Genomic DNA, 23,223 nt, shown 5'->3' with positions numbered 1-23,223 from the left:
CCCTGCCCCTGCCCCTGCCCCCTGCCCCCCACCCAGCACTGCATTGTTACTTTCTCTATCCGTATTCCCTGACCATGAGCTAAAATAAAAAATCCCAATTCTCTCTTTGAGGGAGCATGCAATTGGCATGCTGACTGCAGGAATGTCCACCAGAGCTGTTGCCAGAGAATTTCATGTTAATTTCTCTACCATAAGCCACCTCCAATGTCATTTTAGAGAATTTAGCAGTATGTCCAACCGGCCTCACAACCACAGGCCACGTGTAACCATGCCAGCCCTCCACATCCAGCTTCTTCACCTGCGGGGTCATCTGAGACCAAAGTGGGTGGGCCTATACCCTCCCAGGTCCACCCATGGCTGCGCCCCTGCCCAGTCATGGGAAATCCATAGATTAGGGCCTATTGAATACATTTTTATTGACTGATTTCTTTATATGAACTGTAACTCAGTAAAATCATTGAAATTGTTGCATTTTGCATTTATATTTTACGAATGCGTCATAGACACAGCCAATGAGTTTTCTACTTGTAAGAACACCTCCAACTAAAGAAGTGGGCTTGGGTTGAGATTAAACGCCATTTCCATTAAGTGATCAGTTTTCAAAAGAGTAGACAGGGAGTCTTCAGTGTGTCGAGAGGAACACAAGCTGATGTCGAACATTTCAAACACCCGTAAAAGGTTTTATTACTGCAATTTGGCATAAAGAGGAGATATTCACTCAGGTAAAGAATTGGAAGCGATCTCCACTTCATGTTCACACTGTGAACTCTCTTTCACAATACCTTGAATGGAATCATGTTTCTGTTTAACACTGGGCTACTGAGGAAGAGATGCTTTTCATATAATACCACATTGGTTTATTACTTTGGGGCTCAGTAGAGCTTTAAGGGGCAGTGCAGTTACACATTTGATTGTACATTTTTGTAATGGTATTTCCACACTATGAGGTCGAAATAACACTCAGAAACGGTGAAAATTATGATAATGCCCTTGTTGTCTTGTTTGAATGAAAAATCCTGGAATTTCAACCTGTGGGATGGAGTTCTTGACCCAAATCATGAAATCCCAATCTTACCAATGACCAGTCATCTTATATATGTATCATATTATATATGCATCTTATTTGCATAAGTACTTTGAATGGGTAAGTGGGTTTTGACTAAATGGGATACAGCATTTGTCAGATTTGACTTTTCGTAGCAGGTTAAGATAACTTATGCAGCAGGTTAGGAGAATTAACGTAGCAGGTTAGGTGAAATAGGTTAAGGTTAGGAAAAGTTTTGACGGCAATTTGACAAAAGCTGTATCCCTTCTAGGGTAAGCTGGGTAGGCTCTAGCTGTGTATGTATATATATTTACATTTGTATCAACACACCAACACGATCAGACAGAGCATTTCAATGGCAAAGGAGGCTCATGGAAATAAATTATAAATTTTATTATTATTTTCATTAAATACAAACACACATTGATTCATTAGTCATACAGTGATGATTTAAAAATACAGTAATGATTTTTTTTTTAAATCTAAAATGTAAAGACTGCATGGGGGCTTTAAGAGCTAACTTTTACATAGCTGTCAAAAATATAAATGAATTGGCATCTAAATGGTATAATTTGTTTCGTTTGAAAGAACTCCTCTGGGATATTGGGATGCTAGCTAACATCTCAGGACTGGGGTTGACTGGGTACATGCTTTGCTGCTTGGACATACTCTATCCAGCTCTGATCAATATGATTGAATGGGAAGAAGCAACCTGTAGCGTTGTATTGTACTACACTGTACAAAGTAAGGGATGGGCTTGGATGTTTCAGGATGCCTGGGACTATGTTCGTTGTTTACCAGCAGGTAAGGTGAGGTATGCAGTGGTTGGCAGGGCTTGAGACCCATGGTGTACGTGCAGATGAGGAACACACTGAAGGAACAGTGGCTGCTGTTTTTTTTAACACAACACAGGCAGAAACCCCCTTGCTTGCTCCCTCCATCTGAACAATCTCACATTTCTACAATTGTGTTATTTATGGGGTGCCAGGCATATGACTGCATAAGATAAAATTAAAAATTAAAAAACAAAGCCACAGGTTTGTTCCGCCAATCCTCCTCCGTAGCAGCAATTACGCTGACTCACGCTGTGCCAAACTGGCCTACGAATCCCCCCACCACCTCCTCTTCCCCCCTCAGCTACAAAAAAATAACAATCCTTCAGAGCAAATCAATGTTACAACAATAGAAGGGTGAAACAATGCTTGGCAGAGGCTGTTTACACAGAGTAGATAAGGCCTTGATGCTCCTCCTAGGGGAGACCTAGGAGGATCTGATAAGGGCCCTCCGACAACGCCCTCATAGGGATTAGCAGGGGATGAGGGGTGGGTAGGGGGGAGGAAGGGTCGAGGAATGCCTCCAAGCCCTGGACCGGGCCAGACATGTCACGTCTTGATTGATGGGCCGTGGGCCGCTGACAGCTGGGAAACACAGTGTCCGTTCAAAGCAAGATAAACAGGGTTGTGGAGTTCAGTTTATACATCCCAACACCTTACCACAGTATGCACTTTGTGTACTGTAGTAGGTTCTTCTTTTTACCGAACAGCACAGCCACATCTCTAATAAGTCAGGATTTATTAGGATTGTTTTTATAGCTATTTTACTCACGCATGGCACTGTCTTCAGGTGGTATAGATAAGAGTGTTATTTGGGCCTATGCTTAGCACATTTCCCTCTTCCTTTTTGCTCCCCAAAGTTCCAAACAATAATGGCCAGCCATGCCAGATCTCAGCTAGCTAGCGTGGGAGATGGTCCCTGCTGTAGTCACCCAGCTGGGTCTTGGACTGAGGAGGTGCTGACCACACACCACTTTCCTAAGAATTATACTGAACAAAAATATGAATGCAACATGCAACAATTTCTAAGATTGTACTCAGTTACAGTTCATATGATGAAATCAGTCAATTGAAATAAATGGATTAGACCCTAACACAGATACAGATTCCAGGGAGCGTTCACCGAGCATGCACAGAACAGCTTATATATATATTCATTTTCAACCTCTCCTTTTCCCAGTCTGTAATCCCCACATGTTTAAGATGAGCACCATCCTTCCTGTCCCCAAGAACTCTAAGGCTTCATGTCACAATGACTACCGCCCTGTAGTACTCACTTCTGTAATCATGAACAGTAGTGGAGAAGGTGGAAAGTTTTAAGTTCCTCGGCGTAAATATAACGGACAAACTGAAATGGTCCACCCACACAGACAACCTGGTGAAGAAGGGGCAACAGCGCCTCTTCAATCTCAGGAGGCTGAAGAAATTTGGCTTGTCACCAAAAACACTCACAAACTTTTACAGATGCACAATCGAGAGCATCCTGTCGGGCTGTATCACCACCTGGTACGGCAACTGCTCCGTCCACAAACGTAAGGCTCTCCAGAGGGTAGTGAGGTCTGCACAACGCATCACCAGGGGCAAACTATCTGCCCTCCAGGACACCCACACCACCCGATGTCACAGGAAGGCCAAAAAGATCATCAAGGACAACAACCACCCGAGCCACTACCTGTTCACCCCGGTATCATCCAGAAGGCGAGGTCAGTACAGGTGCATCAAAGCAGGGACCGAGACTGAAAAACAGCTTCTATCTCAAGGCCATCAGACTGTTAAACAGCCACCACTAACATTGAGTGGCTGTCACAACTTCCACCGAAGTTGTGGTCGATGTCACCGGCTTTCTAGCTGCCACCGATCCATGTTTCATTTTTCCTTTTGTTTTGTCAGTTTACACACCTGGTTCCCATCTCATAATTAGGTTCCTTATTTAACCCTCTGGCTTCCCTTTCTGTTTTGTGCGTGATTGTCTTTCGTGTGTTGGAGTTTGAGTCCTGTTTTGTCCTTGTTTTGTAACGGGATTTTTGTTACGTTCTTGGGTTGAGTAAATACAGTGTTTTTTTACTCTTATCTGTGTCCTGCGCCTGACTCCTTCACTATCTGCTAGATAGACTCTTACCTGTGTCCTGCGCCTGACTCCTTCGCTATCTGCTAGATAGACTCTTACCTGTGTCCTGCGCCTGACTCCTTCGCTATCTGCTAGATAGACTCTTACCTGTGTCTTGCGCCTGACTCCTTCGCTATTTTCTAGATAGACTCTGACAGTGGCTGCTGCCAACATACTGACTCAAATCTATAGCCACTTTAATAATAAAAAATTGGATGTACTAAATGTATCACTAGTCACTTTAAACAATGCCACTATATATAATGTGTACATACCCTACATTACTCATCTCATATGTATATACTGTACTCTATACCATCTACTGCATCTTGCCTATGCCGTTCGGCCATCGCTCATCCATATATTTATATGTACATATTATATTCATTCCTTTACACTTGTGTGTAAAAGGTAATTGTTGTGAAATTGTTAGATTACTTATTAGATATTACTGCATGGTCAGAACTAGAAGCACAAGCATTTCGCTACGCTCGCATTAACATCTGCTAACCATGTGTATGTGACCAATAAAATTTGATTTGATTTGATTTACGAAGTGTTATGAGAGGCTGGTTATGGCACACACTAACTCCACCATCATACCAGACACCCGAGACCCACTCCAATTTGCATACCGCCCCAACAGATCCATAGATGATACAATCTCAATTGCTCTTCACACTGCCTTCACCCACCTAGATAAGATACTGTACCTATGTGAAAATGCTCTTCATTGACTACAGCTCAGCGTTCAACACCATTGTCCCCTCCAAGCTCATCACCAAGCTTTGGACTCTGGGTCTGAGCACCTCCCTCTACAACTGGATCCTGGACGTCAACACAGGGGTGTGTGTTTAGTCCACTCCTATACTCCCTGTTCACCTAGGACGGCGTGGCCACACATGACCAACACCATCATCAACTTTGCTGACAACACGATGGTGGTAGGCCTGATTACTAGCGACGATGAGTCAGCCTACAGGAAGGAGGTTAGTGACCAGGCAGAGTAGTGCCAGATCAACAGTGTCTCCCTCAACATCAGTAAGACCAAGGAGCTGATCGTGGACTACAAGGAGGGGAGGACTGCAGTGGAGTAGGTCAAGAGTGTCCAAATCACTAAAGACTTAAAATGGTCCAAACACACATGCACAGTAGTGAAGAAAGTGTGACAGCGCCTCTTCCCCCTCAGGTGGTTGAAAAAGTTCAAAGCTGTACCATTGAGAGCATCTTGTCTGGCTTTATCACTGCCTGGTATGGCAATAGCACCACCCTCGATCTCATGGCGCTACAGAAGGTGGTGCAGACAGCCCAGTACATCATTGGGGCCGAGCTCCTTTCCATCCCAGACTTCTATATCAGGCGATGTGGTAGGAAGGTCCGGAAAATCGTTAAAGACTTCAACCACCCAAGCCATAGACTATTCTCTGTGCTTCCACAAGCGGTACCGGTACATCAAGTCTGGCTCTTGAACAGCTTCTATCCCCAAGCAATAAGACTGATAAATAGCTAACACAATAGCTAACACAATAGCTAACACAATAGCTACACAGGCTATCTGAGTTAGCATTGTATCTTTATTGACCTATTTGCATTTTTGTACTGTATCTTTGCACACAGAGAGGGCCATACACATTCACAAACACTAACTCCATCATCAGCTCACTCACACATACATTTATACTGACTCTACACCCACTCACATACAAGCTGCTGCTACTCTGTTCATCATACATCCTGTTGCCTAGTCATCTTACCCCTATACCTTTCTACCGCTATCACTCCAGTATCCCTGCACATTCTGAATATAGCATTGGATCTGACCCTGTATATAGTATGCTTACTTACTTATTGTGTTCTTCATATTTCTTTTTATTTCTTGTGCGTTTTTCTAGTATTACATTGTTATTGATCATTGCATTGCTGGGTTTTGAGTTTGAATTTCACTGTACTTGTGCATGTGACATTAAAAACATTAAACTTGATATGCATCTGTTGGTCACAGATACCTTAAAAAAAAGTAGGGGCGTGGATCAGAAAACCAGTCAGTGTCTGGTGTGACCACCATTTGCCAGCGCTAAATAACTCCTTCACATAGAGTTGATCAGGCTGTTGATTGTGGCCTGTGGAATATTGTCCCTCTCCTCTTCAATGGCTGTGCAATGTTGCTGGATATTGGCGGGAACTGGAACACGCTGTCGTACCAGAGCATCTGAAACATGCTCAATGGGTGACATGTCTGGTGAGTATGTAGGCCATGGAAGAACTGGGACACTTTCAGCTTCCACGAATTGTGTACAGTTCCTTGCGACATGGGGTTGTGCATTATCATGCTGAAACATGCATTTGCAATTGTGTTTGTTGTCTGTAGCTTATGCCTGCCCATACCATAACACCACCGCCTCCATGAGGCACTCTGTTCACAACATTGACATCAGTAAACCGCTCCCCCACACGACGCCATACACGTGGTTTGCGGTTGTGAGGCCGGTTGGACGCACTGCCAAATTCTCTAACACAATGTTGGAGGAGGCTTATGGTAGAGAAATTAACATTAAATTATCTGGCAACAGCTCTGGTTGACATTCCTGCAGTCAGCTTGCCAATTACATGCTCACTGAAAACTTGAGATATCTGTGGCATTTTCTTGTGTGACAAAACTGCACATTTTAGTGTGGCATTTTATTGACCCCAGCACAAGGTGCACCTGTGTAATGATAATGCTGTTTAATCAGCTTCTTGATATGCAACATCTGCCAGGTGGATGGATTATCTTGGCAAATGAGATATGCTCACTAACAAGGATGTAAACAAATGTGTGCACAAAATCTGTGAGAAATACACTTTTTGTGTGCATGGAAAAACTCAGGGATTGTTTATTTCAGCTTATGAAAAATGTATGTTTTCAGTATAGTATATTGCTGTTGATGTTAGGACATTGGATAAAGGTGTCCACTCAAAAAAAGATCTGCATAAAAAACATTAAGAAAGAATGGCCAAGCACTATATTGACAGTTACCTATATCAAGGAAATACAGTAAGATCATGTGGGACTACCTAACCATGATATATTGAGGAACAAAACACCTCTTCACACACTGTAAACAAACAGTACACTAGAATAACACTATAGACCTGCTAAAATCCCTGTCTCCCTGCCATGGACCAATCAGTCAGTCAGCCAGTCAGACAGTCACCCAGGTATAGCAGACACCCAGGATTACTGCGACAACCTGACAGCAATTTAGAGAAATTAAGCTTTTCTCTCTTTTTCTTTTATTTCAGTTGTCAGGGAGCGCAGGAGGGATATGAGCTGCCGGAGTAGACTAGACGGATGAGTCTGTAGCCAGCGTGGCGCGGTGTAGCACGGGGTGCAGCAGAGCATGTTGGCCTGACAACGCCTCACTCAACAAGAGGCCAGCTTTATCAACACCTCTCATCTGCAGACAAAACAAACTGTTCCTGACAATCTCCACACTGTTCCCAAGTAGCTCCCCAGACATACAACACAACACCACCCTTCTCCTCTCAGCTCGGAATATTCCCAAGACCATATGGCTGAGTTGGTTGGAGGGAACATTAAAGATGTGTTATCTCCCTTGGGCCATATTGTATGTGTTAAATGTGAAACGCTTTGGGTAAAAGCATCTGCCAAATTACGTAAATAGATTCCAAATGAGGAGAGAAAGATTCCTGCCCCAAATAGTCAGGTTGATGTAACTTTACATGCTCTAAAGTTACATTATAGAAACAGTTGGTCTCCATACAGTGAGTTGAACAGCATACTTGGTATAGATGTGCATGTTCTGGATGATGTGCTTCAGTGTTGAGCCCAAGGCATGTCCCTGATATGCACCAGCCTTGACACTGATTGACAAGGCACATCGTCTATTTTTCCACTCAGAATGTCAGTTAGCTCAGTTCCATAGTTGCATGGTTCCATAGTTCTGCATGGCACACTCTTTATTTGTTCTGCAGCTGGCTCCCCCGGCTCCCACTGAATCTCAGAAACAAACAAGCCAGATAGAGGCCTGGTTCTGCAGCTTCCCTCAGCGTGCTGAAGCCAAAACAATTAGGGAGGAGGAAGTCAATGTATTATTATCACGACTATGCTATTACCTTCCAATTCACCTCAGTAACATGGTGAATTAACCTGCTGAACTCATAAACATCTGAAATCTATGTCATTAGCTGAAGGGCACACAGAACAGGTAGTGGTCACTGGGACATTGGATCATGAGCAGTATGACCAGGTCTTGTTAGGTCTGTTTTCTGACCGATGATTGGTTGGAGGGATGGGATCCTACCTTGGCATGTCCTCTCATTGGTCAGCAGCTTGTAGCCCTTCTTGCAGCTGCACTCGAAGCTGCCCACTGTGTTCCGACATACGTGATCACACCCCCCGTTGTTCAGGCGACACTCATCAATATCTGCGGACAGAAAACACATACAGTACATAGCATTCACTTTAACGCACTGACGGGGAGAGAGAGAGATGGGGATGGGAGAGAGGGAGAGGGGCAGAGAGAGAGAGAGAGGAAGAGCGAGAGATAGAGGGTAAGGATGTGATGTGTGTTTGATGGCTGAAATATGAATGTGTGATAGATGACTCTGGGGCCCAGGCAGCAGGCGAGAACAGCTGAGTGGAGATCCATCCCAGAAAGAGAAGAGACAGTTGCACAAGGTAAGTGCATTAGAGATTTTCCCTTAGGGCCAGCATTAAGACGAGTATGATCTGGGTCCACATGTTGTTAGAATAATCACAGGTCTTACAGAGAAAGCCAGGGCAGAACTATGTCTCAGCGGCACAGCCCGACACAGCTCGACCGTTCTTTTCATTGTCAATAACCAATCAATACCAACCCTGGCAGGTTGGGTCATGTTTCAGATTAAATCTTAAATGAGGCGTTTGTTTCTTGAAGGAGAGTTCAGTCCATCATCTGGTTAAAATAAATGCCTCAGAAATGGAATAAAATAATAACTCTTTCTCTCTCTCTCTCTCTCTCTCTCTCTCTCTCTCTCTGTCTCTTTGTCTTCTCGTGCCAGTGCTCTCTGAGGTTGTTTTCCTTTTGTTTCCTCTGAAACTAAACTAATAAAATCCAATGTACTTTTATCAGAGTTGTTAGCTTTAACGTTATGAGCACTGGAGGGGAAGCAGACTCCTATTCTTGGCTTCTTGGCAGCATCAAAAGTCTTGAGTTTCTACACAGAGCTCTTCTGCTTCTTCTTTTCTCTCTCTGTCTCTTCTTCTAGGTTTTCATCTTCCCAAAATGTACTCCTAATCTAAATCCTTCTTACTCCAATGCTCTTCTTTGCATACATTTACAAAAGCTTTTTGATAAGTTTTGAGAAAATTAAGCTATTTGTGTTTAACAGCAGTAACAGGATATGGGCAGCTTGACAAAAGGATGTGCTGCCAACGCAGTACCCATTACCTCAGGGTTATGGTCATACGAAATATATACACAGCATTAAATTGTTGGCATCCTGTTGTGAAATTGTTAGGTTAGATTACTGGTTGGTTATTACTGCATTGTCGGAACTAGAAGCACAAGCATTTCGCTACACTCGCATTGACATCTGCTAACCATGTGTATGTGGCAAATAAAATTGTATTTTATTTTATTTGATAAGGCCTGGGCTACCCCTCAATCCCAATGTGAGAGCGCTGAAAGAACTGGGCTACCCCTCAATCCCAATGTGAGAGCTCTGAAAGAGACAGAGGCAGCCAATAAGACAGAGGGGAAGAGGAAGGGCAGGGGAGGGAGGCAGAGTAGGGTGGCAAGGTGAGGTCAGGTGAGCCACACCTGGGGAACCAGACAGCGGCAGTCCTACGCGCCTCAACAAGCCCACAATGCCTCCCTGATTAGAGTCTGTTAGGTCCCTGATTCCCGTGGCCACTGTGACTGTGGACACAATGTACATGGAGGGCTGTGGGGGTGGAAGGGGGGCCAGTAAAGGAACCAGCAAGATAGATCAAAAGGAAAACATAGAAAGAATGATTGATCTGCAACCAGGTGATTGACAGGTGATTTTTGTTTGATAGGGTGAGGTGAGAAGGTGTGTGTGTTAGGTTACCTTTGCAGGTCTTGCGGTCTGGCTGGAGAGTGAAGCCTACAGGACAGCTGCAGCGGACTCCGGTCACTGCATCGTGACATGTGCTGTCACAGCCACCATTGTTCACTAAACACGTCTCTGCAGAGAGAAACATACATCACAGTTTGTCACGCCCTGACCATAGTTTACTTTGTATTTTCTATGTTTTGATTGGTCAGGGTGTGATCTGAGTGGGCATTCTATGTTTCATGTCTTGTTTGTCTATTTCTATGTTCAGCCTGATATGGTTCTCAGTCAGAGGCAGGTGTTCGTCATTGTCTCTGATTGGGAACCATATTTAGGTAGCCTGGGGTTCACTGTGTGTTTGTGGGTGATTGTTCCTGTCTATGTGTTTTTCACCAGATAGGCTGTTTTAGGTTTTCGTTACGTTCATCACGTTCTTTATTTTTGTAGTGTTTGCATTGATTCGTGTTTTACGTTTGTTCATTAAAACATGGATCGTAAACCACACGCTGCATTTTGGTCCGACTCTCCTTCTCACGAAGAAAACCGTTACACAGTTAGACACACGCACGCACGCACGCACGCGCACACACACACACACACACACACACACACACACACACACAGGGATTTTATAGGTGGTGTAACTTTTCCCAAAACCGGTTGCTTGTTTCAAAGATGTCTATTAGTGTACAGTGTCGTTTCAAAGAGGATAAGAACAAGACAAATAAGAGACAGGAAGTGCTGAAGTAGTTTTCTCAGGGGAAGTGGACAAAGAAGACAGAGTTAGATAATGCACCGGACTAACAACAACACTATGGAAAATAAAGGATCAGAGTACTAAGAGCATAATGTCAAGACATAAACAAATGATTGTGTGCATGTTTAGCTGCTCTTGGGAGCAGTGAGTTAAAAAAAACACCCCCATTCCTCCCCCAACTTCCTCACAGGACATCAACCAACTCCTCTCTTCCTCCAGACAGTTGTGGTCAAAATATATATTTTTTACTCTGGCTTTGACAAGAGCTCCAAGGCATTTTGGGGATAAAAAAGCAATTTCGCCAGGCCAGTCCGTGCGTTAGAAAGATTGATTTGAGGAATGGAGGGTGGTCAGTCAGGGAAAGGAGGGCAGCTTGGCTGCCAGGCTATGCCTCATGACCTCATCTACAGACGCTGACACATTTCACGTAGGAGATAGGAGATTTTTAACAAATCGCAGAAGAGAAGAAATTTGATCACACTTTAAAGAGCTTGGTGTCCGTCTACTGTTACATTCTTTTGGCAGCCTTCACCAATAGCTTCAAACACTTTGGAAAAATAACACCATTAAAAAACTAAACCTCATATACGATATCTTGCTCTAAGGGCAGCTGATCACTCACAGAGAAGCACATTGCATCACTTTTCCTCTAATAAGCTGAGGGATACCAGTCGGCAGTTAACTCAAAAATAAGTCTATTAAAGACCCAAGAACCTATCTCATAAAGAGCACCGGAACAGCTGGCCTGGCTGTGGGCTTCATCACAGACTGCTGAGAGGGATGAGACCGGTATGGAGAGGTCTTCTCACACGTGACACCACAGAGGAAGCACAGCTGCCCAAATCTCCACGGAGAATAACTTTATATTTTGGGGGAATACCTAGGCTAACATGACATTATGCTGCAGCGAGCAGCCATGATGAGGCAGACCAAACCGTCAAGGATCATAGATCAAGGAATTCTATCTAAGTGGGAGAAAGTGTTTAAGCATTTGTTGCTTGTTTCACTTCTGGTGACAGACAGTGGTATCACAGCAACACTGTGACAGAGACCCCAGGCAGTGTTCTGCTGGTATGGGCCTTCATGGGCCTGGCTCTGGCTGTAATTTAAAGACGATGGCTCAGCCATCCTGTGAAAGTCCAAGGGCTCTGCGCTGGGGTAGAGAGAGAGAGAGAGAGCATTCCTAGTGAACCACGGTAGTGTTGTGTGGTGATCAAATCAAATCAAATCAAATCAAATTTTATTTGTCACATACACATGGTTAGCAGATGTTAATGCGAGTGTAGCGAAATGCTTGTGCTTCTAGTTCCGACAATGCAGTAATAACAAGTAATCTAACTAACAATTCCAAAACTACTGTCTTGTACACAGTGTAAGGGGATAAAGAATATGTACATAAGGATATATGAATGAGTGATGGTACAGAGCAGCATAGGCAAGATACAGTAGATGGTATCGGGTACAGTATGTACAATGAGATGAGTATGTAAACAAAGTGGCATAGTATAGTATAAAGTGGCTAGTGATACATGTATTACATAAGGATACCGTCGATGATATAGAGTACAGTATATATGTATGCGTATGAGATGAATAATGTAGGGTAAGTAACATTTATATAAGGTAGCATTGTTTAAAGTGGCTAGTGATATATTTACATCATTTCCCATCAATTCCCATTATTAAAGTGGCTGGAGTTGAGTCAGTGTCAGTGTGTTGGCAGCAGCCACTCAGTGTTAGTGGTGGCTGTTTAACAGTCTGATGGCCTTGAGATAGAAGCTGTTTTTCAGTCTCTCGGTCCCAGCTTTGATGCACCTGTACTGACCTCGCCTTCTGGATGATAGCGGGGTGAACAGGCAGTGGCTCGGGTGGTTGATGTCCTTGATGATCTTTATGGCCTTCCTGTGACATCGGGTGGTGTAGGTGTCCTGGAGGGCAGGTAGTTTGCCCCCGGTGATGCGTTGTGCAGACCTCACTACCCTCTGGAGAGCCTTACGGTTGAGGGCGGTGCAGTTGCCATACCAGGCGGTGATACAGCCCGCCAGGATGCTCTCGATTGTGCATCTGTAGAAGTTTGTGAGTGCTTTTGGTGACAAGCCGAATTTCTTCAGCCTCCTGAGGTTGAAGAGGCGCTGCTGCGCCTTCTTCACGATGCTGTCTGTGTGAGTGGACCAATTCAGTTTGTCTGTGATGTGTATGCCGAGGAACTTAAAACTTGCTACCCTCTCCACTACTGTTCCATCGATGTGGATAGGGGGGTGTTCCCTCTGCTGTTTCCTGAAGTCCACAATCATCTCCTTAGTTTTGTTGACGTTGAGTGTGAGGTTGTTTTCCTGACACCACACTCCGAGGGCCCTCACCTCCTCCCTGTAGGCCGTCTCATCGTTGTTGGTAATCAAGCCTACCACTGTTGTGTCGTCCGCAAACTTGATGATTGAGTTGGAGGCGTGCGTGGCCACGCAGTCGTGGGTGAACAGGGAGTACAGGAGAGGGCTCAGAACGCAACCTTGTGGGGCCCCAGTGTTGAGGATCAGCGGGGAGGAGATGTTGTTGCCTACCCTCACCACCTGGGGGCGGCCCGTCAGGAAGTCCAGTACCCAGTTGCACAGGGCGGGGTCGAGACCCAGGGTCTCGAGCTTGATGACGAGCTTGGAGGGTACTATGGTGTTGAATGCCGAGCTGTAGTCGATGAACAGCATTCTCACATAGGTATTCCTCTTGTCCAGATGGGATAGGGCAGTGTGCAGTGTGGTTGAGATTGCATCGTCTGTGGACCTATTTGGGCGGTAAGCAAATTGGAGTGGGTCTAGGGTGTCAGGTAGGGTGGAGGTGATATGGTCCTTGACTAGTCTCTCAAAGCACTTCATGATGACGGATGTGAGTGCTACGGGGCGGTAGTCATTTAGCTCAGTTACCTTAGCTTTCTTGGGAACAGGAACAATGGTGGCCCTCTTGAAGCATGTGGGAACAGCAGACTGGTATAGGGATTGATTGAATATGTCCGTAAACACACCGGCCAGCTGGTCTGCGCATGCTCTGAGGGCGCGGCTGGGGATGCCATCTGGGCCTGCAGCCTTGCGAGGGTTAACACGTTTAAATGTCTTACTCACCTCGGCTGCAGTGAAGGAGAGACCGCATGTTTTCGTTGCAGGCCGTGTCAGTGGCACTGTATTGTCCTCAAAGCGGGCAAAAAAGTTATTTAGTCTGCCTGGGAGCAAGACATCCTGGTCCGTGACTGGGCTGGGTTTCTTCCTGTAGTCCGTGATTGACTGTAGACCCTGCCACATGCCTCTTGTGTCTGAGCCGTTGAATTGAGATTCTACTTTGTCTCTGTACTGGCGCTTAGCTTGTTTGATAGCCTTGCGGAGGGAATAGCTGCACTGTTTGTATTCGGTCATGTTACCAGACACCTTGCCCTGATTAAAAGCAGTGGTTCGCGCTTTCAGTTTCACACGAATGCTGCCATCAATCCACGGTTTCTGGTTAGGGAATGTTTTAATCGTTGCTATGGGAACGACATCTTCAACGCACGTTCTAATGAACTCGCACACCGAATCAGCGTATTCGTCAATGTTGTTATCTGACGCAATACGAAACATCTCCCAGTCCACGTGATGGAAGCAGTCTTGGAGTGTGGAGTCAGCTTGGTCGGACCAGCGTTGGACAGACCTCAGCGTGGGAGCCTCTTGTTTTAGTTTCTGTCTGTAGGCAGGGATCAACAAAATGGAGTCGTGGTCAGCTTTTCCGAAAGGGGGGCGGGGCAGGGCCTTATATGCGTCGCGGAAGTTAGAGTAACAATGGTCCAAGGTCTTTCCTCCCCTGGTTGCGCAATCGATATGCTGATAAAATTTGGGGAGTCTTGTTTTCAGATTAGCCTTGTTAAAATCCCCAGCTACAATGAATGCAGCCTCCGGATAAATTGTTTCCAGTTTGCAGAGAGTTAAATAAAGTTCGTTCAGAGCCATCGATGTGTCTGCTTGGGGGGGGATATATACGGCTGTGATTATAATCGAAGAGAATTCTCTTGGTAGATAATGCGGTCTACATTTGATTGTGAGGAATTCTAAATCAGGTGAACAGAAGGATTTGAGTTCCTGTATGTTTCTTTCATCGCACCATGTCACGTTAGTCATAAGGCATACGCCCCCGCCCCTCTTTTTACCAGAAAGATGTTTTTTCCTGTCTGCGCGATGCGTGGAGAAACCTGTTGGCTGCACCGCTTCGGATTGCGTCTCTCCAGTAAGCCACGTTTCCGTGAAGCAAAGAACGTTACAGTCTCTGATGTCCCTCTGGAATGCTACCCTTGCTCGGATTTCATCAACCTTGTTGTCAAGAGACTGGACATTGGCAAGAAGAATGCTAGGGAGTGGTGCGCGCTGTGCCCGTCTCCGGAGTCTGACCAGAAGACCGCCTCGTTTCCCTCTCTTTCGGAGTCGTTTTTTTGGGTCGCTGCATAGGATCCACTCCGTTGTCCTGTTTGTAAGGCAGAACACAGGATCCGCGTCGCGAAAAACATATTCTTGGTCGTACTGATGGTGAGTTGATGCTGATCTTATATTCAGTAGTTCTTCTCGACTGTATGTAATGAAACCTAAGATGACCTGGGGTACTAATGTAAGAAATAACACGTAAAAAAACAAAAAACTGCATAGTATCCTAGGAACGCGAAGCGAGGCGGCCATCTCTGTCGGCGCCGGAAGTGATGAGTGGCACAGCCTGTGTGTTTGTCCAAGGCACAGAGAGTTGGCAGGCACGGTGATGCAGAACTGTCACGACATGCCTCCAAAATGCTTAGTGGGGCAGTTATCACACAAAACAGTAATGATCATGTGTTAAGAGGGTAAAGAAACATTTATGATGATTATGGCTTGCCAAAATAAAAGAGAGCGACACAAGCCCTGGTATGTGTGTGGGTTGGGTCTTCTGGATGAGGACCAGCCATGTCCACAGCTGTGGGCAGACCAGCCACGTCCACAGCTGTGGGCAGACCAGCCACGTCCACAGCTGTGGGCAGACCAGCCACGTCCACAGCTGTGGGCAGACCAGCCACGCCCACAGCTTTGGGCAGACCAGCCACGTCCACAGCCGTGGGCAGACCAGCCACGTCCACAGCCGTGGGCAGACCAGCCACGTCCACAGCCGTGGGCAGACCAGCCACGTCCACAGCCGTGGGCAGACCAGCCACGTCCACAGCCGTGGGCAGACCAGCCACATCCACAGCTGTGGGCAGACCAGCCACGCCCACAGCGGTGGGCAGACCAGCCACGTCCACAGCTGTGGGCAGACCAGCCACGTCCACAGCTGTGGGCAGACTTTTGTAAATTGTACAACAGAAAGGCTCTGATATGTACAGTGTTGATCAGTTCCATATGTGGATGTAAAGTACAGTACACCTCTCTCCCTGAAGCAATATGTTGGGTTAGCAATATAGCAATATGTTGTCATTTGACTGGCAAAAAGCTTTGGTTGTTTGCCAAGGGGCGACATACCTCTAGCTGGCTGCTAAATAAATACAATTGACTTTGGGTGGACATAGGCAATATGTCCTAAGTGGTCAATGCTCACCAATTGGATAGTCAAACAAAATATTTCATAAGCATATGCAAACAAACACATAGGCACACACACACACTCTCTTCCAAATCCAAGCATCTGAGTTCACCTAGCAGTAGACATGCAGTTAGAATTGGGTTATTATGAAAATAGTACACAAGGTTATTTGGAAAGAAGGAAAATAATGTAGCAAATACTTTTTCAATAATAATTTTGAAAAAATACAATAGGATGATGACCATCCCTGAAAATGGTCTGCAAATATCCTCTACCACCGCAGCAGCTTTGAAAGCAACCAAAGGGTGAGCTTTTGTCAGGCTTGGCAGTATCGATTTCTGGGCTCATTTAGGGAAGCTCTTTGAGCTCTGTTTGAGCTCACTGAAACCCCGGCAGAGAGCACGAGCGACCATGGTAACAACTTACTTTTACTATTAGTTTAGACAAAATGACTTTATCACTCTTAAAATACCTTGAGAGTGAATCTCCTTAGAGAATCCCTCTCTCTCTCTCCCCCCTCTCTCTCTCCCCCTCTCTCTCTCCCCCTCTCTCTCTCACCCCCTCTCTCTCACCCCCTCTCTCTCACCCCCTCTCTCCCCCTCTCTCTCTTACCCTCTCTCTCCCCCTCTCTCTCTCCCCTTCTCTCTCTCATCAGGTTCCCCCACTATTTGGAGCTTTGTAATTAAGTCATAAATCTCTCTGATATGCAGTGGTCTGATTCATTTATACAGATTTATGTGCTTATTTTTCTTGGCATTTCTGTCAGATCATAACAGCATCATTTATCAGCAGACAATTTGGGTTGAAGTGCATTTTTCATGATTTGAATTGTTATGTAATAATATTTGATTGTTTCTCAATACAATTGATCATAATATTGTGTTTGATGGAGAAAGAGTGACTCTTATATACTATGCACCCCCTCTTAAATGTTCAGATAAATCTTGAAAGAAAGAAATAAAACCTGTACTGTACATTTCTCCAAGTGGAAGTATACATTCCACACTATGTAACGGGATACATTTACAGCACATGATAACTTCCAAAATACGTGATTCTGTGCATCCAAAAAGTTGGATGGTGTAGGCCAACATGAAACTTTAGAACAAAGAGGTATTCTGTATTCCGTCTATTGTGTGGCTGACTGTCAAGTCATGGCCATGCCTCTGGCTCCCTCTCAAGCACTAATACTCTGTGATAGCATTTCAGAACCGGCCACGGATAGCTGCTCGGCACAGGGCTTAATTCCCTTCATGGCAGTTGTATCAAAACACAAATAAACCACGGGGTCCTTCCTTGGCCTGTTTCTAAACAGCCATCACAGTAATTGGAAGAGAGGTTGAGGACTTTGAGTCAGGTTATTCACTTAGCCCAGCTATTACCAGCACATCCATTTACAGCTATCAAAAGATAGGCATAGAACGTTTATGAAAAGGTCAGACAGAACAGATTGGCTAAGGATTAAGGTTGGGGAGGGCTGTTCTGTGATACAGAACCAGGAAGTCCATTCTAAAGCCTCTATATTGTAGTGTTCAATAGATCCCATATATCTCTTACCTGTCTTTCATTTTCCTCAAACTGTGTTGTGCTGGTAAGATGAAGGCTTCTTCCTAATTCAGCAGCGTTGTTTTGAAAAGGCAAGGTTTGACATGGGCATCCACCATTGTTATTGAAAGGGCATTCACAGAAGGACAAGGAAAGTGGGAAGGTTTCAAAGGTCAGGGGTCAGAGAGGGATGATGCCCCTTTGAGAGGGGTGCAATGTGTGTTAGGTTAGTTAGTTTCCCCCGGGTCGGTCGGCCTTCAGCCCACACCCACATAGACGTACGAAGGGGCGCAGTCAAGAGTCAGATGGTCAGTGGAGCCCCCAGAGAGAAACCAGAGGAACAGAGATATTTACCATTGGGGAACAGCTGTGGGGCTGCCTGGTTCTGGAGACTCCTCTCCCCTGCACACACATACACATACATTGCAAAAACACTGCTTTAGTGCTCCAATTAGGACCATGGGCCAAACATCGGTGATGTCATCATGAGAATAATTCTGTATGTATATAATACTATACATTAGTGGTACACTTTTCACTGGAATTGCCCCCATTTCTGGGCTGGTTGACTAAGCAGGCGTATTCATGAAACACATCAAATAGGTCATCTATTTCTACTGGATGAAAAGCCCAGAGGAGTTTCAGAAAACCATTGATTTATCACAAGGGCAAAACTATTGATACACAGCGCTATTGATAATGACTGACCAAAGAATGGTGTGTACTTTCTAAATCAAACCAGAAAATGTCTATGATAGATCATTCTCTAGAAGAAGAGGGTCACCTCTAACGACAAAGGCAGAAAGAAGCCATCATGCACATATAAGAGCCACGCATTCAAGAGTTGTAGGGTGGAGGCAGACTTGAGGTAACACCAGGGGTGTCGTTCAGTTAGTTCAAGCTCTGCAAGCCATTATAGCAGGTTAGTGGTTAGTAAGAAAAGGCAGGTCAGAAACAGTCAGATTCACCCTAATGCTTTGCTAGCAGACTTTCGGGGTATTAAAAAAAACTGGAAGTTGTGACGTCACACAGCATGGTGCTACTGTTGTGTTATGTTGTGTGAGTGTGACACTACTCTCCTCGACGTGCTTAGAATCTCTTATTCGTCTGAACCACTTGAAAAGTTAGTACGGTATGTAAGAATGGATATACAGTATGAACCACTTGAAAAGTTAGTACGGTATGTAAGAATGGATATACAGTATGAACCACTTGAAATGTTAGTACAGCTGGTAAGAATGGATATACAGTATGAACCACTTGAAAAGTTAGTACGGTATGTAAGAATGGATATACAGTATGAACCACTTGAAAAGTTAGTACGGTATGTAAGAATGGATATACAGTATGAACCACTTGAAATGTTAGTACAGCTGGTAAGAATGGATATACAGTATGGGCCACTTGAAAAGTTAGTATGCATGTGTGTGTGCGTTTGAGCAAGTGGAGTGTGTGCACTCTCCACACATACATTTGTGTGTGTGTGTGTGTGTGTGTGTGTGTGTGCGCGCACGCTTGTGAGTGTGTATGACAGGGACAGCATAAATGTAGATATGCTGCATCATGCTAATTTTATGTATGTGTTTTTCCCTATATATGGGCGCTCTACTGATACGGAAATGTACAGCATATAAAAGTAAATGTCTTGAGACTTGCACTATAAACTCTAAACCCCCAACAACGTACTAAAAGTGATAGATAGGAAAGATGAAAAGGCAAACCGTTTCAAATAAAAGAGGCCTGCGTCGTTGCCCGTTATTGTTGAATAAATAAAAGAGGCCTGCGTCGTTGCCTGTTATTGTTGAATAAATAAAAGAGGCCTGCGTCGTTGCCCGTTATTGTTGAATAAATAAAAGAGGCCTGTGTCGTTGCCTGTTATTGTTGAATAAATAAAAGAGGCCTGCGTCGTTGCCCGTTATTGTTGAATAAATAAGAGGCCTGCGTCGTTGCCTGTTATTGTTGAATAAATAAGAGGCCTGCGTCGTTGCCCGTTATTGTTGAATAAATAAAAGAGGCCTGTGTCGTTGCCTGTTATTGTTGAATAAATAAAAGAGGCCTGCGTCGTTGCCTGTTATTGTTGAATAAATAAAAGAGGCCTGCGTCGTTGCCCGTTATTGTTGAATAAATAAAAGAGGCCTGCGTCGTTGCCTGTTATTGTTGAATAAATAAAAGAGGCCTGCGTCGTTGCCCGTTATTGTTGAATAAATAAAAGAGGCCTGCGTCGTTGCCTGTTATTGTTGAATAAATAAAAGAGGCCTGCGTCGTTGCCCGTTATTGTTGAATAAATAAAAGAGGCCTGCGTCGTTGCCTGTTATTGTTGAATAAATAAAAGAGGTCTGCGTCGTTGCCTGTTGTTGTTGAATAAATAAAAGAGGCCTGCGTCGTTGCCTGTTATTGTTGAATAAATAAAAGAGGCCTGCGTCGTTGCCCGTTATTGTTGAATAAATAAAAGAGGCCTGCGTCGTTGCCTGTTATTGTTGAATAAATAAAAGAGGCCTGCGTCGTTGCCTGTTATTGTTGAATAAATAAAAGAGGCCTGCGTCGTTGCCTGTTATTGTTGAATAAATAAAAGAGGCCTGCGTCGTTGCCTGTTATTGTTGAATAAATAAAAGAGGTCTGCGTCGTTGCCTGTTATTGTTGAATAAATAAAAGAGGCCTGCGTCGTTGCCTGTTATTGTTGAATAAATAAAAGAGGCCTGCGTCGTTGCCTGTTATTGTTGAATAAATAAAAGAGGCCTGCGTCGTTGCCTGTTATTGTTGAATAAATAAAAGAGGCCTGCGTCGTTGCCTGTTATTGTTGAATAAATAAAAGAGGCCTGCGTCGTTGCCCGTTATTGTTGAATAAATAAAAGAGGCCTGCGTCGTTGCCCGTTATTGTTGAATAAATAAAAGAGGCCTGCGTCGTTGCCCGTTATTGTTGAATAAATAAAAGAGGCCTGCGTCGTTGCCCGTTATTGTTGAATAAATAAAAGAGGCCTGCGTCGTTGCCCGTTATTGTTGAATAAATAAAAGAGGCCTGCGTCGTTGCCTGTTATTGTTGAATAAATAAAAGAGGCCTGCGTCGTTGCCCGTTATTGTTGAATAAATAAGAGGCCTGCGTCGTTGCCTGTTATTGTTGAATAAATAAAAGAGGCCTGCGTCGTTGCCTGTTATTGTTGAATAAATAAAAGAGGCCTGTGTCGTTGCCCGTTATTGTTGAATAAATAAAAGAGGCCTGCGTCGTTGCCTGTTATTGTTGAATAAATAAAAGAGGCCTGCGTCGTTGCCTGTTATTGTTGAATAAATAAAAGAGGCCTGCGTCGTTGCCCGTTATTGTTGAATAGTAATTGAGTTTGTGTGGAGAGACAGAGACAACAGAATGAAGATGTGGTAAAGTGCACATGAAACACCACCCTTAATGGATATTCCACTAAAACTACACACTGTTGGACTACCGACAGTGTGTAGATTTTAATGGGATATCCATTAAACAAAACTCCCACCAAAGGTGGCTCCCCTGCCTGTTCGAAGGTGGCTCCCCTGCCTGTTCGAAGGTGGCTCCCCTGCCTGTTCGAAGGTGGCTCCCCTGCCTGTTCGAAGGTGGCTCCCCTGCCTGTTCAAAGGTGGCTCCCCTGCCTGTTCGAAGGTGGCTCCCCTGCCTGTTCATGCGGCGCTCGGCGGTCGTCGTCGCCGGTCTACTAGCCGCCACCGATCCCCTTTTCCTTTTTTGTTTGTTTGGTCTTATTGGTTGCACCTGTCTCTTATTTTGTTTCTTGATTCATGTCTATTTAAGCCTGTTAGGCCCGCCTAATTTTGTGCGGGATTTTTTTTCTGTTAGTCAGGTTGTGCGTGCTGTGTTCCTGTCCGTTTGTGCCCTGTGTTTGGGTTGGGCTATTTTCTGTTGATTTTTCGCCCATTGTTTTGGCCGTTGGTTTTGGGTATCCTAATAAAGCCGGTTTCCCCAGTATCCTCTGCTCTCTGCATTTGACTCTGCACCCACCACTCCAGGCGTTTGTGACATCGTGCTGTTCATATTGCCAACTAATCTTGGTCAACAATGGTTTAGTTGGTCCTGTTCCAGTGTCATTAATGGGACTGAGAGCATTGAAGTGGAAGCCCGGTTCAATGAAACTACTGTAGTTTCGTATGTATATTAAAGCTAAATGGTTTTTGGTTTGGTTGTTTTGTCAACCATCATCCTACACTACCACTATAAAAAATGTACGAAAAACCCTCTCCCATTCTTATTTGGTGACATTTTCACTGAGGAAATGTATTTTCACTCAGAGTCTCCATCTTCCAGTCTGTCCTGTCTGTCTGCCTGTAGTAATGTTCGTGCCTGGCTGAAGCAGTCCCAATTATCCTGTCAGTCAGCCTGCCGTCAGGGGCTGGTTTGGCGGTTTGTTTATTTTATTGTTGTTTTATTAACTAATAGCCCCTCAGATAGATGGATGGCACTAGCACTAAACCGCAGAGTGGGCTGCTACCACCCCTCCCCCTGTCCCCCGTCTCCCCCTACTCCAACCCTACTCCCAGAGCCTGTAGAGGGAAACCCAAGACCCTAACTGCCTGAGCGCTCCCTAATCTGTCACATCAGGCACACATGTTTTCGGTCTTGGTAATGGCGGCTCAGACATCTAGTTTGGCCACAGCGGGCTTTGTGGAGTCCCGGCAGCCTCGCTAGCGTACGGCAGTAATGATAGGATGGCTGACCAGTTCTTGACATGGGTCTGCATCTCATCAGCACCGTGGTGGAGAGGGTAGAACCAGACACACTGAGCAAACATGCCAAGCAGCGACCTACAACAGCCAATTAGCCACCAGCCAACCAGCCACTGAAACCAGCCAACCAGCCACCCAAACCAGCTGACCAGCTACCGACACTTTAGCAAACCAAACCAGTCAACCAGCCATCCAAACCAGTTGTGCTGAGCGATTAGTGCTTTTTGAGGTCGGTTCGATTTCGGTTCGATTATTTAAAAAATAATCACGGTTTTTATTCATCAAATGCATTATGTGGGTTGAATGCTGTAACAAGACAGAATAAAACGGGTAATAAAAGTCCCATGATGGTAGTGACCGCCCATTACTGCTTATTACTTATTACATTACTTTACTTTAATAAAATATTTGTATTATTTTACGATTTTATTATTTAATTCTAAGTCATCATCTCATCTCTATAGAGCTGCTGTCTGACTAAAACACTATTTTGTAGTTCTTCAAAGTACATAAGGCATACTTTTACGACTGCTAAATACCAACTATCAATCACTAGATCATGTATTTTCAGGTAGAAATACCTCGCAAAGCAACTGATTTATATCCCTCTCGTACGTTCACTCTT

General features: G+C 44.7%; 1 protein-coding gene across 6 annotated transcripts in view; it reads right to left on the bottom strand.

The window, feature by feature from the left end:
• LOC110532416 (signal peptide, CUB and EGF-like domain-containing protein 3) overlaps positions 1-23,223 on the bottom strand; it is a 123,469-nt gene that overhangs the window by 20,859 nt on the left and 79,387 nt on the right. For 4 of the 6 annotated variants that reach the window (XM_036988363.1, XM_036988365.1, XM_036988361.1 and 1 more), the window contains exons 7-9: positions 18,252-18,299; positions 10,061-10,177; positions 8,290-8,412 (exon numbers count right to left, since the gene is read on the bottom strand). In XM_036988363.1, coding sequence (XP_036844258.1) covers positions 8,290-8,412; positions 10,061-10,177; positions 18,252-18,299 — 288 coding nt within the window. The remainder of the gene's footprint in view (positions 1-8,289; positions 8,413-10,060; positions 10,178-18,251; positions 18,300-23,223) is intronic. The other 2 variants (XM_036988366.1, XM_036988367.1) reach the window with 1 other exon arrangement.

This window comes from Oncorhynchus mykiss, chromosome 9 (assembly GCF_013265735.2).
Source record: "Oncorhynchus mykiss isolate Arlee chromosome 9, USDA_OmykA_1.1, whole genome shotgun sequence".
Taxonomy (NCBI): Eukaryota; Metazoa; Chordata; class Actinopteri; order Salmoniformes; family Salmonidae; genus Oncorhynchus; species Oncorhynchus mykiss.
The sequence above is the reverse complement of the archived record's forward strand: the minus strand, read 5'-3'. Positions and strand labels throughout refer to the sequence as shown.